Below are 17,797 nucleotides of genomic sequence, written 5' to 3' on the forward strand. Positions count from 1 at the left end.
ATATATATATATATATATATATATATATATATATATAAATCAAACCACCAAGACAATATGTGCTCATCTTTAGGGTTATAAAGTCGTGCTGTTTCCAATCCTGTATCCTCTGCTCATCTGCATTGTGAATATAGTAAACCGTTCACTTGAGCTAATTCATTATTTCATGCTGGTATATTTTCTGTCTTTCATTTGTAAAGCCCAGATTGTTTGAATCGCTGGATGTTTAATTCAAGGTGTTTGACAGCTGAAACCGGTTTTGCTGATTGAGACTGTCAGTGCAGATAGACTTCTGTCATCTTGAAGCAGCTGTGGAGGATGAGGACCTCGGCCCAGGGGGCAGTACTGTATATCAGCTGGCTTGCCAGAAGCAATGCTTTGTTGAAGTATACAGCATTAACTGCATTCATTCCCGTTTTACTCTCAAACAAATGTCTGTGGAATCTAGGGGATATTAGACAAAAAATATGGTTCTGTCATCTCTCACATTATGTCTTCTGTGAGTACAGTGTTTAATTATGATGTTTTTGTGTCTGGAAATTGCTTGGATAAAGATCTCCCTGACCACAGACTGTTGTGGTGTCAAAACTATTTCATCTTGGCTTTGCCAGAGAATCATGGATTTATTTGCTATTGATATCTGTTCATTTTCCCAAGGAGTATTCTGTTTTTCTTTTAACATGATACACAGATCTTGACCAATATTAACTGTGTTTACATGCACCCAAATGATCCATTAGTAATTGGACTCATGCCTCAGTAGGACTGAAAAGCCTTCATGTAAACATCTAAATCAATTCGACTGAGCTGAATCTAAATGACATTTTAATTGGTTTGAAAAGGGTGGTGTAGACCTGAAACAATCCAATCATTAGGAAAAAACTATGCATGTAAATGCTTGAATGCAACTATCTTCTCAATCAGATTCACACATACCTTGCACGCCGCATGTTTAAAAGAGCCCTTTAATGAAATAATCTGTTTACATACGGTTCACTACTTACAAATGTGCATATCTATATTTACATCTTATGAACTGATCAGTAAAGGAGACTGATTTGACTAAATATTGCTTATAAAGAACTCGACATATACTTGTCAACAAGTCAAAAATAACAGTTATACCCATGGTAGATTCAGTGGCATTGTAGCAGCTTTGTTCAGAATGTAAACCAAAATATGAACCGGATTGCAGAATCTGAAATAGAAAATTAGTGCGTGTAAACATACCTGTTGTTTGCTTGTTGCGCTTCAAATTCACGGTGATCGGTTGACTTTGCAATTAGGCATTATCGAAAATTCCATCTGAGTTTGTCTGGAGTTGCATCAATCCTTTAGACTCATACCTGCTCCTTCCTCCATCTGTCTGCAAGTCACCTCTGACAAACCAGCCCAAAGGTTGTTGGTCATATTAGACGAGAAGAAAATTTGCTCACCTAAGTGTTTCACACCGACTTCAGATCTGTTTTGTGTATTTGTGAAAACTGTTGGCACGGTACAACAACCTTAAGCAGAAACGATTCCAAAGAAAATCGTTGTTTGGAATTACAATAGACAGTTTGACATGACACAGATGTAGAAGACTCTGCGTAGTTTTCCTTACTCCATTCAATGGAATTGCCCCCTTATTAGAAACTATCTGTTGTTGTGGACATTTATTATTAGTGAATGAGAGTACAAGCAGAGAGAAGCTTCACACACTCCAAAATCAACTTAGCTGCTGCTAAAACTTCTGCTTCTCTGTGACATTCAGCTTTTACGTAGACTTTATATGTTTGCAATAAGGGTGTGAGAGTTTACAGGTATGTCTAAATGGATTGAGTTTGTGTCTGGGTGACCAATGTTAAATGGACAGGTTGTGCATATGTGTATTTGGTTCATCTGGGTGAGTCAGGCAGTGATGACGTATGTTGAAAGAAGGTGTAGAACATGCTGTTCAGTGTACTTGGCATATGTTTACAATCCTTAAACCCCCCTTTTTTAGATTTAAACTGATTTGAACTGACAGGTAATGCTGATATATGACATGCAGTTTTGACATCTTTATGGTTTTGCTTTCAAATATTCAGTACTTTTTGACTATTTAGCCCTTTTTTCCAACTTTTCTGTATTAGCAGGTTACATAACAGAAACATCTTAGCTGTTAAGCTGCCTTATTTCATGTAAATGCAGGATGGGTTTTCAAAAGAACAATTTCTGTTGAGCTTGTCATTAGAAATTGCAGAGAGGGAGTGTTGTTTATTTGGGCTACAGGTCATTGTAAGATTGCAGTTGTTGAAATGAGTAAAATATTAAATAAGACTGTCACATTGATCTTGCATTTTTCCATTTATTCTACCATCAACTGATTTGCTCTTGGCAGTATGCACAATTCAAAGGTTCATTGACTCTTTACTAGGAAAAAGATTGGTTGAATCTGTTTTGCATTAGATCCTCCCGATTTTTTCACTTGATTTCATTGAATCGTTGCTGACAACCTCTAACTTTTTTAGTGTCCCATTTGCAAGGTTTTATTTGAAGCCATTCAATGTGAAAATCTGTGAAAACAGACATAGCAAGCAAGTTCATTGTTTTCTCAAACCTGGACTTGAGAGATATGATTATTTGTAGTCATTATTAAATTATTCTTGTCATCACTAAATGTTTTCTTGTAAAATGCATCGAATATAGAAATGGGTTGTGCTCATTTCAACCCAAAGTGAAACAGCGTCTGAATGTCGTATTATTTTTGTATTTTTGTGGCTGTGGTGCACAGGATGGGCAAAAATGATTGGAACATTGGGATTGTACTTTTTGACTGTTTAAGCTTTATATCCTGAGGAAATCCGAAAATGTCTGCTTAATGGCTCCTGTAACACGTGATAGCAGTGCAGAGCAGAGATGCATGTAAAACATCAAACTTCAAAGTCAGTTTTCCCCTGATTCTCTTTACTCAGCAGGACTCTTCATGCAGCACAATAGCTGCTGAGGAGGGGGAAAAAATCCAGGTCTGGACAGACGACAGGATCTGCTTTTCAGCACGTTCATCGAATCTTTCACCACTGGTTTTCTATCTGTGGAGTTTGAATCACTCACTGTGTCCTAAAAACATTAAGCCAGATCTATGATGTCAATGCAATTCAAACATCATTAAAAACTAATGGCATTCTATCAAAGTCCCCTAAAGGCGCATAATTAAGTTCACTCGGCGGTCATCTTGCTTTTTCTTGCAATTTGAATTGACCAAAATCTCTAAATCTGTTTGACAAGATTACAATTCAATAATATAATGCAGTCAAATCTGACAACAAAAGCATCATAGATTTAGCTTCTTAACTTAAAGGAATAGTTCACCCAAAAAGGAAAATGTTGTAATTATTTACTGTATGTCGTTCCAAACCTGTATAAGTTTCTTTCTTATGTAAATAATGACAATATTTTCCTTTTTGGGTGAACTATTCCTTTAAATCATGCTGTAAAACTATATATTTCCAGCACTTGATCCTAGCCTGGGACCCGGGTTGTTTCTAAATAATAATAATAATAACCTGATATAAAAACACATCAAATCAAGGTGTAAACTAAATATTTATTTTTTTAAATTAATTTTTTGCTCATCAAATATTTTTATAAAAAAAAAAAAAAACATGCCATTCTTGAAACTTCTACAATATTTGTGGTTAATTAATCTCATACGGTATATTGACCCAGTGTCTGTTAATACATTTTTTAAAAAACAAGCAACTTTTTCATAATTTCAACATGCCAAATGAAATATTATACACAATATGAGGGACATATTCAGATATTTTATTGGACAAAACGGCTGAGAACCAGACTAATGTGATAAAGAGTAAATGAAAAGCTGATGCCTCCATGAAAAAGCATTTGATTCTTTTTTTCCCCTGATTACCTAGAACGCGTAAAGCAGCCTGCCAGGGCTTAAATGCTTGAGGTAACAGTATGACAAATGTCTGACAATAATTTTCTCTCACATATGGCAGGATTGTTTTACATTTGAATTATTCTTCCAAAATTCCAAAAACAATTCACACATTGCTTCAATACAAAACAAATATTTCAGCATGCTTTGTGCTTACCCAAGGCTACTTTGTCATTCACGATGCAGTGAGTGATCAAATGCGTGCCAGCTCTGCAAAAGATTTACGACTGCTTGTGGAGCAGCTACATTACATTACACACCTATGAACCTGCCAGCTGTAATTTGTGTAGGAACGTGTCCAGTCATTCTGTGCATATGCTATTGCTTGCACTTTTGTTAAGACCTATTATCTAGCAATACAGTAACATGGCCTGATCATAGTACACCTACTGTACCTCAGGGACACTTCTTGAGTAATGGCCTCTGGAGACAGATTGCTCATAGTGTTAGTTTATCAGAGAGTCTTGAGAAAACAATAAAAAGAGCAATCTGCTTGAGCTTCCCTGTAACATTATACGTGAAAGGTTCCAGACATGGCTGAAGCGTGTCGAATAATTCGAGCAGAACCGAATGTGGAACTGACACTGGAGCAGAAAGAGGCACAGAGCTGCCATTCAAACATCTAACAAAGGCATTTAGTTGGGCTGCTTGAGTGGGCACAGCCTATTGAAATACTTCCATAATTAAAAGCCCATTCGCCAAAAAACAAGAAAGAAATCATAGCAACTGTCAAAAGCAGCTATTATGTGTGCTAACAAACCGTAAAGCTGAAGATTTAATGGGAGCATTAGCTGTTCTAGAAGCCGTCAGAAAGCATAGTGGTTTGGCCTGCAACGGTTGAGAGTGGAGGAGAGGGATTTATGTCTTGTGTTTGTTTAGGAAATCCAGTCCAGATCTCTACATGCCCCATCAGATTGCTTCATGCTTCTGAGACCTCTGCGAACGTTCCTCTGCTTGTATTCATGATGTCTTGGCACAAAAAAAAAGCATTATATCATATGGGAGCAGCTGCCTCTCTCTCATACACAAACAGGGAAACGTTCCAATTTATGAGCTTTTATCTCCACTGCATTTGGCTTATCGCCAAGAGCCTCTCTCTTGAGAGAGAGGTGAACAAACGCTGCTAACTCTCTAGACAAACATTACTATCAGTGCATTTGCCGACCAGTACAACAAGTAGACATGACTATCTCTCTGCTTCAGCCATTTATGCTGTGTTGTTATGCATAGTATGCACCTAAAAAAAAAAATCAAGGAATTCTTGATTTTTTTTCTTCTAAGTTTAAGAGTCATTGGTGATTCTAGGATTTTTTTTTAAACATTTGCTGGGAGGATAATTAATACATTTTACACATATTTCAACTGAGTTGGAAAATGTTGATTTATCCCTATATAAATTAAGTGTTTATTTAAAATATGGATAAAAAGGACAGGTACTGCAGTGTACTGTGCAAAAAAAAAAAAAAAAGAATACTGAGATTTGATATAAAAAAATTTTAAATACAGTTTATTTAGGTTTTTTTTTTTTTGGTGCTCAAAACAAAAAGCAAGATTATATCACTGTCTGAAGGGTTTTGTAGACGCTGTTATAAAATGACACATAAAAGTACCATGGTACTACCATGTTTTTGCACATACATAATGGTAATAGCATGATATTTTTTGAAGTACCTTGTAATAAACACATAATGTCAATACCACCTGAAATGATAAGTATTTAGTTTAATGGAAATTCACAACAAACACGTCTGCAACAACATTAATCTGAATCAACTATAACAGTTTTTGGATCTGTGCCACAGTAACAAATAGTTGCAAAGATATTTTTGGCAAAACAATCAGTATACATTTAATTACCATTGGGTAGAAAAACTAAGGAACAAGTATTTCCACATTCAGTGAATTGAGTGAATTTCCAGTAGCAAAAATCCTCAATGCTTAATTTATAAAAAGTTTTTTTTTTAACTAGCAGTACAAAACTAGTGTACAGCAGGCTGTAAAATACTTCAAGGAAACACAATATTAGTGTTTTGAAGCTGTAACACTGAGCGATGGGGATGAAGCTGCAATGTGTGATGGACTGTAAAAGATCCATAAATGTAGCACAAAGCTGCGATTCAAACCACACAAAGCAAAATCAAAAGAAAAAAATCCCAATCCCAGTCACACAAATACATATACATGTACACTTGGTGTACAAATTGACTAATATAATAAATTAGCATTTTTCGTTTTTAGTCCACTAATTATCAAAGATCTTCATATTTCTGCAAATATCAATGGATGTAGTGCTGGCTTTTATCATTATTTTAAGCTTGTAACTAAGCTTGCAATTGTGTGGGGACCCTCAGTCCAGGGAGGCCCCCATGGAACGAGATTTCTACCGAAGGGGGGGGCCCCCGGGACCACTCTCAGTGTTTTTTTTCTCAGTCATAATCTCACATAAAGCTACTGAATGGCTTCAGAACACCTGGAACATCCCACACAAGATAGACCACATTTATGATATTTATAGAGAATTTTTCACCCCTTTTAGAAACTTAAAAGCTTCTGCCCCCAATCATTGTAACCGAATTTAAAAATGCACCGTCTTCAATACTTTCTCCTTTTGTATTCCATGGATGAAAGTAAGTCATGAGTTTGGAACAACATGCGTGTGAATATACAGTTTGATGACAGAATTTTGCGGTGAACTATCCTTTAAGAATGTCCTTAATATGAAAATACTTTACTTTAATACCATTTAAATTCTACCTATTAAGAATATAAGTAGTTGGACGGCAATTCAGTAATCTTCTGTGTTAAAAGTCAGAATTAAAATAAAACTGACAGAAATGGTAGAACATTTGTCAATCTATTGGCTGATGTTAACTCATCAGAAAATATGGTCTTTTTATTTCTTTGCTCTTTGGTTCACATCATAAAGCCAGCAGCGACAATGGCAGCTCTGAAAAAGCCCATATTACACTCAGTAACTCATTTGGTTAATCTGACCTACAAAACCCGTTTCTGTAAAAGCATAGGCATAAAAAACCTGGGTAAATTTCGCTCAGCAAGTCCAGTAGGTTGTTTAGGTAAAATTTGTCAGTAGTGCTCTACAACGAAATGTGCTCACAGTTCTGAAGTGCAGAATTCTACATCAACAGTGTTTAGTTGAGTCCTCAAGGATCTTACTTTTCCTCTCCAGTCCAGTGCAGGAACAAACAAGCATGTCTCTATGGATGGTGGTAGTATGGGTGAAAGAGTCTCTCGGGGGCACAGATGCTAAGCGCTGAATGCGTGTGAAGCAGTAACCGGGGGAAACGGGAGGTAAAATATGCCACGAAGCCATCAGGGACTTCACCGAGAGCTGTCTGAACCTCTGGTGGGAGCTCATGATAATGATGCTTCTGTTAAAAACATTAGAAGACAGGTTAGGCAGTATATTATAATATATTATGTTATGTTATATTATATTTTATTTTATATTACATTTTAAAATATATCAAAACAGAAAACAGTTATTTTACATTGTAATATCATTACAAAATTTTACTGTTTTTAATATATATATATTTTTTTTAATCTTTCAAAAACGTTTTAAAAATCTTACAGACCCCTTTTGAATGATAGTGTATTTTATATTATCCTATCAGCACAATATTAATAGTTTTTTGTGTGATTAGTGACTTTTGTATGCATATGTAAAAACACATTAAATTCTAAACACTTACTTTATTTCTCAGTGCTCTAAGTAGGTCTCTCACAGAGTTTCCTTTATATGTACGAAACTTTCTAAGATCTGCCAGATGGAAAAAGATTTATATTAGGCATGCAAATATAAACATGAATTGAAAATGTTTTCATTTCAAAAAAAAAATCAAGGAATTCTTGATTTTTTTTCTTCTAAGTTTAAGAGTCATTGGTGATTCTAGGATTTTTTTTAAACATTTGCTGGGAGGATAATTAATACATTTTACACATATTTCAACTGAGTTGGAAAATGTTGATTTATCCCTATATAAATTAAGTGTTTATTTAAAATATAGATAAAAAGGACAGGTACTGCAGTGTACTGTGCAAAAAAAAAAAAAAAAAGAATACTGAGATTAGTTATACAAATATTTTGTTTATGATTGATATTAAGGTTGCACTTCCATTTGTTACCACTAGTGGGACAGAAATGACACATTTCAATTAAGTTCAATACGTTCTGTTGTGTAGTTTCATTTTGCATTGGAGTAGCCTATTTGGCTGCCCATAACCAGTAATCTTAAAGGGTCAGTTCACCCAAAAATGAAAATTCTGTCATTAATTACTCACCCTCATGTCGTTCCAAACCCGTAAGACCTTCGTTCATCTTCGGAACACAAATTAAGTTATTTTTGATCAAATCTGAGAGCTCGCGGACCCTCCGTAGACAGCAATGCAACTGCAATATTCCCAGGTCCAGAAACGTAGCAAGGGCATCTTTCTGTCTTTGTTTGATCACTTATTTGCACAATAAGGAGCTTTTGGGGCAATGGCTGCTTTTGATAGCCGGATGAAGACAACTGTGTAAATCTTGAAGGTGTTTTTAGGAGCTCTACGTTTTGGATTAAACTGTATTGCCTTTTCCCTTTTTTTCTGATTAGGGACATGTTACAAACCAAACACAAGTGAATTTAGATATATTGTGAAATCAGTGTGGTTAACCTTCGTGTGCTGAGGTGAGGCAGTGAAGATCAAAAGTCCCAGGTCTCACTGTCTGTAGAGATATAGAAGGGAGCTCTAATTTTTAAAGAGTTGTTCAGCTCCAAATGTGCTTTTTTTTTTTTTACTCCCATGTGACACAGTAACAACATACTGATGAATGCTCCTGTTTAGATTATAGAACATCAAGTTCCTTAAATCATATGAGAATTTTTAGTACACGTGAAAATTATAATTGGTACACTGTAATCGTGACCCTTATGTATGACAGTTCTTGTACACTTTGTTGCTCTCTCTTCCTGTAGGTCTTTGTTTTGTGTCATGGCCTGCTCCAGCTCACTCAGCTCTTGTATAGCTCTTACTTCAAGAGCACCATCACCACAATCGAGAGACGCTATGGCCTGAACAGCTTCTCCTCAGGAACCATCTCTTCCCTTCACGAGGTCACATAACCGATATTTAAATTCTACGTATTTTGTCTTAATAGAAAAAAACCCTAAAAACTAAAACCAGTCTCTAATGCTACAAGTGAAATTAGGCATCACAGCTTCATAATGTTCAGTATGAAAACAAAGAAGAGATTTATTTTGAAACTATATAAGAGTGGTAAATTATTAGTATTTTTAAAAACTAATTTTAAGTGAGTGTTAAATGACAGCAAAGGTAATATAAATGTAAAAATAGGGGGAAAAAGCATGTACAACATAATATCCAATCTACAGGTATCTAATATTGGCTAATAAACCAATATGATACCATTATTACATGCCTCATTATGTCATATATGAGGTATTTTTATAATAATGAATCATGAAATTATTAACAGTAAAACGGTCAATCCAGACCAGCTTAGATCAAAATGAATGCTTATTCAGGCTTATGTACAGAACAGCCATTCTGTTATCAGCAAAAAAAAAAAAAAAAAGTTAAATAACCAATCAGTGTTATTTTAGTATCATTGATATACTATTATAATCTGTGACCCTGGAGCACAAAACCAGTCTTAAGTCGCTGGGGTATATTTGTAGCAATAGCCAAAAATTCATTGTATAGGTCAAAATTATAGATTTTTCTTTTATGCCAAAAATCATTAGGATATTAAGTAAAGATCATGTTCCATGAAGATATTTTGTAAATTTCCTACCATAAATATATCAAAACTTCATTTTTGATTAATAATATGCATTGCTAAGGACTTTATTTGGACAACTTTAAAGGCGATTTCCTCAATATTTCGATTTTTTGGCACCCTCAGATTCCAGATTTTTAATAGTTGTATCTCGGCCAAATATTGTCCTAACAAACCATACATTAATGGAAAGCTTATTTAGGCAGCTTTCAGATGATGTATAAACCAGAATTTCAAAAAATTGACCCTTACATTTGCGTTAGTGTTTTAAATTAGATTTTATTTTTCTATCTTCTCTTTTCACTTTAATTTTAGTTAAAGTTTTAGTAATTTTGTTGTGTTTTTGCCATTGTCTATATAGGTTATATTAATTGTATTTATTAGTTTTAGTTTATTTTGTTTTAGTTATGTTAGTACTTTAAGGTCAAACAAAAATGAGATATGATAAATTAACAACAATTACCCTGCAACCGATATGGACTTTCTGATGAGGCTGATTATTCAGGGAAGCTTAAACTTGTTAAGCTAGACACAACATATGACTACAGTATACAGTATGCTGGTCAACAAGGAAGGGGCTGAATACTGTATATTACTGTAGGTATATACACGTAATACCAAATGTATGTGACTTGTTTTTCTTTCCCTTTTTTTATTAGGTAGGGAACACAGTGCTTATAGCATTTGTTAGTTACATGGGTAGTCGGGTTCACCGACCTCGCTTCATTGGACTGGGCGGCCTGCTAATGTCCATCAGTGCCATGATCTTAGCTCTACCTCACTTCCTGTCCCAGCCCTACACCTTTGACTCTGTCCTGCATGGTAAGTGTCATTCAAGCCATTAGCATCCCTACTCATCTCGATAGAACCACATGAAACCAATTAATGTGAATGTATTTGGAAATCTTACACATCTTTTGGAATGAGCTCTGCATTCTTTTTCTCCTCATTTTCTGTCTTAGTTTTTTTTCTTTCTGCATGTTAATATTGTTTCATGCCCCAGAGTAAAGGATCTTAGACTCTAAGCTCATCAAAATGATAATATCACCATATTCATTTAAAAAGGCTCAGGACATTTTGAAGAAAACCAGACACAACAAAGAGGGGATCTAAAATAACACAGCTGGATGATAAACATCAGCTTAGACATAACAGGGTAGGCAGGTCTACAGGAAGTTACTGCAGAGAGACTCCATTTTGACCCTAGTCTCCCTTCTTAGACAGGGTTTAGTATTAGTTTGAGGAAAAAATCATGAAGAAATGAACGGATTGAAGTTGAAAAGGGAATGGAGAGAGAGAAAAGGCGAAAGAGATGAGGACAAAGTAACAGGGAGATACTGTTAAGATAAAGCTGCCTGATTTCTCTCTGAAGAGAAAATCAACTGGAATTTACTCCAAGAGATAACCGTTATCTCTCCCTTGACTTCCTTGGACCTTTTATTTTTGCTTCATTCTCTCACTTCCCCTGCTTCTTCCTGCAGATGCTGTCATTTGGCCATACACATTGCAATGCTATGCAAAGCTTAAATGAAATATGCAGCCACTTACATAAGACCTTCAATGCATAGCTCACTCATTTTTTTTTCTTTTACTCACCTTCATGACGCTCCAAACCTGTTTTGACTAAAACAAAAGGAGTTGTATCGTAGTTGGTCCAAGCTTCTTATTTGCATACAATTAAAGTGAATGGTGTCTTGTCTGTTTATGGTCTACATCCACTTTGTTGTATGGATAAGAGTAGTGCTGTCAAACAATTAATCGCATCCAAAATAAAGGTTTTTGTTTACATAATATATATATGTGTGTGTGTGTGCTGTGTACATTTATTATGTATATACAGGTGCATCTCAGTAAATTAGATTGTCATGGAAAAGTTAATTTATTTCAGTAATTCAAAATGAAATTGTGAAACTCGTGTATTAAATAAATTCAATGCACACAGACTGAAGTAGTTTAAGTCTTTGGTTCTTTTAATTGTGATGATTTTGGCTCACATTTAACAAAAACCCACCAAATCACTATCTCAACAAATTAGAATACTTCATAAGACCAATAAAAAAATCAGCAGTCTTCCCCATGATTGTGTAGCCTAGTGAACCAAACTGAGAGACCATTTTGAAGGCTCAGGAAACCTTTGCAGGTGTTTTGAGTTGATTAGCTGATTGGCATGTCACTATATTCTAGTTTGTTGAGAAGTGAATTGGTGGGTTTTTGTTAAATGTGAGCCAAAATCATCCCAATTAAAAGAACCAAAGACTTAAATTACTTCAGTCTGTGTGCATTGGATTTATTTAATACACGAGTTTCACAATTTGAGTTGAATTACTGAAATAAATGAACTTTTCCACGACATTCTAATTTATTGAGATGCACCTGTATATAAATACGCACACATACGGTATATATTTTGAAAATATTTACATGTGTATATTTATATTCAGAATTTATATTATATATACATTTATTTAATATATAAACATAACATATTTTTCTTAGAAATATACATACATGTGTGTGTATTTATATATACATAATAAATATACACAGTACACATATATTATATTAAACAAACTTTTATTTTAGATGCGATTAATCACGATTAATCGTTTGACAGCATTAGATAAGAGCAATTTGTACAATATACTTAACTCTATTTGTGTTCATAAAAGTTTGAAACATTATGATGTGAGTAAATGATGAACAATTAACCGTCAGGAGCACATTCACCCCTCAAGTTCACACTTAAAAATGCAGAATGTTATGTTTTCATCATTCCAGTAAACTTTTATGAAAGTTTCTAAACACGGATTTTTGGACGGATGATGTGAACTGGTGGTTAGGATGAATATGGTGTATTTCTTTGTCTCAATCCCACAGCGAGCAAACAGGACATGTGTCATTTGCATGCGAATGCAACGGATGCTGAGGCTTGTGGTCAGGAGGATTCACGGAAGCTTGTGGACACCAGTAAATTTTGGGTGTTAATGGCTACGGCCCAGCTGCTGTTTGGAATCGGTTCTGTCCCCATCCAACCTTTTGGAATATCTTATATAGATGACTTTGCAGGGGTTGGGAACTCTGCTCTCTATATTGGTACATTTTTTTCATGTTTTTCATAACGTTATTTGAACTTTAAAGAACTGTAAAGATTAATGAGGTTCCTGTTGTTGCATGTTCCAGCTATTCTCTTTGCTGTGTCAGTGTTTGGGCCGTCCTTTGGATACCTCCTGGGCTCTGTGGTTTTGCGGATTTATGTGGATGTGGACAGAGCCAGCACAGGTTTGTTTACCTTTTAAATCACAGCAAGAAATGATTCCTTTTCTTTATGTTATTGTTCAGTGTGGTCCGCTGCAGTGTTACATATTATGCAGTTTCTTTCGTCTAGGGGAGGCATTGGAGTTGACCTCTACTGACCCTCGATGGGTCGGTGCATGGTGGATGGGTCTGCTCATCACTTCTGGAGGTCTTGCTCTCACCTCAATCCCTTACTTCTTCTTTCCCAGAGCACTTCGTGTAGAGAAGGTTAATCACACTTTTGTATTAATAACAAATGAGCATATGTATGGCACTGATTCCTGAGACATTTGATCAAAAATACAGAAAATATTGAATAATATTATTACATTTTAAAATAAGAGTTTTATGTTTTAAAATACATTTTAAAATAACTGGTTTTTATTTTTTATATAATTTAAAATGTAATTGATTCCTGTTATGGAAAAGCTGAATTTTCAGTAGCCATCACTCCAGTCTCCAGTGTCACATAATCCTTCAGAAATCATTCTAATAAGCTGATTTGGTGCTAAATAAACATTTCTTATTTTTATTTTCTTATTTTTATCAGTGTTTTAATATAAATATTGTATTTTATATATGGGAGGGGATGCATTTTTTTTCAGTAATCTTTAATGAATTGAAAGTTCAAAAGAACAACTTTTCTTTTTCTTTGTTTGGCATTACTGTCATGTTTGATCACTTTTTTTTTTTAAATCCCCTAAACTTTTGAACAGTAATATATATATATATATATATATATATATATATATATATATATATATATATATATATATATATATATATATATATATATATATATATATATATACCTGTAGTATACCTCTTTTATAAGGTTTTACAGCTGTACAGTATTCCTACTTTTTGTAAAGAAGATCAAATGGGCCCTAATCTTAAAATCTTGTATTTTCTGTGTCACAACCATTATATCTCCATCAATCAAACTCTAAAAACATGTTTGGGAACTTTAGGTAATTTCCCTAATTTAAATCAAGTCTGAGCTACCCACAGCAGAAAGAAAAAATGACTACTACATTTATCATGTGCACGATGAGCAAAATATGTCTATTATGTCAAGACTATCAGTGTGACAGGTCTTCTGCCTGACAGTGGTGGTAGTTCATTAGATGCAACAAATGCAACGTAATCATCCTCTATTATCCATTCATTAATCCAGTCCAATCCAATCGGTACATAAACTTTTTTATTTTTGCTTTTCTTTAGCATGTTTGTCTCACTGTGTTTAATAATTAATAACTAATGGTTATTTTGTATATTCCTTCTCTACTGTATTCTGACAGTGTTTAGGGAGAAATCCCAATAACACAATTAGCTGCCATCCTGTCACGATCAGTTTAGATAATCTGTGTGTGAAACTACTACACATTGTTTTTTTAATCTGATGCAATTCTTCTACATTCACAGTGAGAAGCTGAGACTGTTACCATATTCCTGAAATCTCATCACCATATGCCGCCATCTTTTAAAAAAAATATGTAAAAATAGTGGTAGAATAAGTGACAAAAACCTTTCTTGGTTCAAAAATATAAGCAGATGAATAATTAATTACTGTAAAAATACTTTTTTTTTCTTTTTTTTTTACAAAACAAACAGACCAATTTGAAAATCTTCTTTTGCAGCCTTTTGAATTGGAAGGTGACATCTTGAAAGAAGACCCCATGAAATCAGAGGGCTCCATGTTGGATTTCTTTAAAAGTGAGTCCACTCTAATTGATTCATTATGAGACTTACCCATTAGTATTAGTATAGTAAGGCCATTTTATTTGTATAGTTATAGCCATTTAAATACTTTACCTACAATTAAGAAATAAAGTTGACTAGGGCAATTAACATTTCTGCAGTCCTGTGCCTGTTGTCAAGTCGTACGTGTGCTGTTTGTCAATGTCTTGTCTCTTGAGTCATACATCATGCTCAGGTTGTTAATGTAACAGGATCTGACTTGTTCTTATGAATATACTGGCCTCCAGGGCATGATTTGTAAGCAGCTGGTTAATGCATGATCATGTCTTCATTCAAGTGTATTTACGGCTAAATTGATTTTCTGTTTCAAAATAATTGTTCACTTGGACAATCTACTTTTATTTTTGAGAGTGTTTAGATTGAGTTCACACACACACTGGTTTCCATGTTTTGTGGGGACATTCCATAGACATAATGGTTTTTATGATGTACAAACTGTATTTTCTTTCCCCTTACCCTAAACCTACCCTTCACACAAAAATTTCAGCATATTTTGATTTTCAAAAAAACTTCATTCTGTATGATATTTAAGCTTGTTTCCTAAAAAATGTCCCCCAAGGTCAAAATGTACTGGTATTACAATAATTGTGGGGACATTTGGTCCCCATAATGTAGGGCAAGGTTCCTCAAGTCTTGCCCTGGAGGGCCAATGCACTGCAGAGTTTAGCTCCAACCCTGATCAAACTCACCTACCTGTGATTTTCTAATGATCCTGAAGACATTGATTAGCATGCTCAGGTGTGTTTGATTAGGGTTAGAGCTAAACTCTGCAGGAAAGTGGATCTCGTGGGCCAGATTTGAGGATCCCTGATGTAGGGAATACCAGGTGCACACACTCACACGCACATACACTATATGTACAAAAGTATTGGGACACACCTCTAAATTACTGAAATCAGGTGTTACAATCAGACCAATTGTCACAGGTGTATAAAATCAAGCATCTAGCCATGCAGTCTGCATTTTCAAACATTAGTGGGGGGGGATGGGTTGTTCTGAAGAGCTCAGTGGAACGCTGGATGGAGTGGTGTAAAGCACACCACCACTGGACTCTGGAGCAGTGGAAACCTGTTCTGCGAAGTGACGAAACACGCTTCTCTGGTTTTAAGTCTGATGCCAGAAGGACATTGCCAGTTTTGGTAAGGTCCTTTTCTATTCCTGCATGACCATAAAGACATGGTTGGATGAGTTTGGTGTAGAAGAACTTGATTGGCCTGCACAGAGCTCTGACCTCAACCCCATCAGACACGCTGGAATGAACTGGAATGGAGATTGTGGGCCAGGCCTTCTCATCAAATCAGTGCCTGACCTCTCAAACGCTCTACTGTATGAACGGGCAAAAAATCCCACACAAACACTCCAAAATCTAACGGAAAGCCTTCCCAGAAGAGTAGAAGCTGATATAGCTGCAAAAGTGAGACCAACTCCATATGTATTTAGAATCCAATGTCATTAAAGTCTCTGATTGTATAATTGTCAGGCGTCCCGATACTTTTGTCCATATAGTGTATATGGTGTATATAGGACATATGCTCATATATTGGTCAAACAAATTATGTTTACGTTTGCAAACATAAAAGGTTGGTCACACTTTATTTTAAGGTCCAATTCTTGCTATTAACAAACCATTAACTATGACTTTTGCCTCAAACTCCTAATTTGCTGCTTATTAATAGTTAGTAAAGTATTTTTAAGGTATTGGGTAGGATCTGGAATGTAGAATATGGTCATTAAGAATATGTGCTTTATAAGTACTAATAAACAGCCAATATGTTAATAATTGGTATGCTATTAAGCAACTAGTTAATAGTGAGAATTGGTCCCTATACTAAAGTGTTACCAAAAGGTTAAATTGGAATTGTATTTTTGCAGTGTTCCCTAAGATGTTCGCTAGGCTGCTGCTGAGTCCAGTCTTCATGCTGCTGGTTCTGACCCAATGCTGTTTCTCCTCCGTAATTGCTGGACTTGCCACCTTCCTCAGCAAATTTCTTGAGAGGCAGTACAGTGCCTCTGTGGCCTACAGCAGCCTTCTTATTGGTCAGTCAACATAATTGAATAGAATCCATTATATATGAGTACTACAGGTTTCAGAGAAATGTGGCAATAGTCTCAGACATTCATGTGTACAGTATTGTATTTGGAATAGATGTTTTCATACCTTTTCTTTGAATAAATCTTTGTTTTCTCTCAGGTGCTTTAAACCTGCCATCCATTGCTGTGGGGATGGTGCTCGGGGGTCTGATCATGAAACGTTGGGGGTTGTCGTTCAGAGCCATTCCACGCTTCTCTGTTGTAATGCTCACCATCTCCATCTTCTGCTGTATACCCCTCTTCTTCATGGGCTGCCCCACACAAGATGTTGCTGGTGTTTATGCCATTAATGGGTGAGTTTTACAGCATGTTCTTTTGATTTAACTGACTCTTGCAGATTTTTTATTTTTTTTACATTCCTACATAGAGTTAAATAAATAAATAAATCAGAACTGGCCTGGGTAGGTGAGAAACCACAAAACAGAGTGTTCTCATTTGTGATTGCTTCCATGTTTTTGGAATATTCTCGGTTTAAATAATTAACTCTCTGAAGACTGATTGCACAAACAGTCCTTCTGGAGAAACTTGAGCTTAACTGTCTTGCTTAAAGGTATCGTGATAAGTAAATTTTTGGCAATTTCCCTCATCCTAAAGTTATGCATTTGGCTGACACTTCCAAAGCACTTTACATTGCCTTCGAAGTATACATTTTATTGAATCAAGTATCCCCTTAGAATCGAACCCATGAACCCATGAGTGTGGTTTGCCGCATACTCTACTGTTTGACATACAGAAACACTTTCCATTACTTAAGATCATTTTTTTTCAAAATACAAACAAAAAAGACCAAAATATATTGTTAATATAGAATTTAAAATATATTTACATACATATATATTATACATATATTACACTTACAAATATTTTCAATCTAAATAAAGCCTGCTTATATTGTCCAGAAATATATATATATATATATATATATATAT

General features: G+C 35.1%; 1 protein-coding gene and 1 long non-coding RNA gene across 2 annotated transcripts in view; one reads left to right on the plus strand and one right to left on the minus strand.

Moving 5' to 3' along the window:
- The first annotated feature begins 3,846 nt into the window (after positions 1-3,846).
- The window catches only part of LOC107593170 (solute carrier organic anion transporter family member 2A1-like), an 18,489-nt gene continuing 4,538 nt past the window's right edge, over positions 3,847-17,797 (plus strand). The window contains exons 1-9 of the mRNA XM_016282786.1: positions 3,847-3,934; positions 8,899-9,036; positions 10,382-10,544; positions 12,600-12,815; positions 12,903-13,001; positions 13,108-13,244; positions 14,657-14,732; positions 16,650-16,814; positions 16,969-17,161. Coding sequence (XP_016138272.1) covers positions 3,926-3,934; positions 8,899-9,036; positions 10,382-10,544; positions 12,600-12,815; positions 12,903-13,001; positions 13,108-13,244; positions 14,657-14,732; positions 16,650-16,814; positions 16,969-17,161 — 1,196 coding nt within the window. The 5' untranslated portion in view covers positions 3,847-3,925. The remainder of the gene's footprint in view (positions 3,935-8,898; positions 9,037-10,381; positions 10,545-12,599; positions 12,816-12,902; positions 13,002-13,107; positions 13,245-14,656; positions 14,733-16,649; positions 16,815-16,968; positions 17,162-17,797) is intronic.
- LOC107593171 (uncharacterized) lies at positions 5,900-7,708 on the minus strand. The gene is made up of 2 exons (XR_001610059.1): positions 7,636-7,708; positions 5,900-7,311 (listed from the first exon to the last, which is right to left on the minus strand). It is a non-coding gene; the product is annotated as an uncharacterized lncRNA (long non-coding RNA).

Source organism: Sinocyclocheilus grahami, unplaced genomic scaffold, assembly GCF_001515645.1.
Source record: "Sinocyclocheilus grahami isolate Dianchi unplaced genomic scaffold, SAMN03320097.WGS_v1.1 scaffold166.1, whole genome shotgun sequence".
NCBI classification, from domain to species: Eukaryota; Metazoa; Chordata; class Actinopteri; order Cypriniformes; family Cyprinidae; genus Sinocyclocheilus; species Sinocyclocheilus grahami.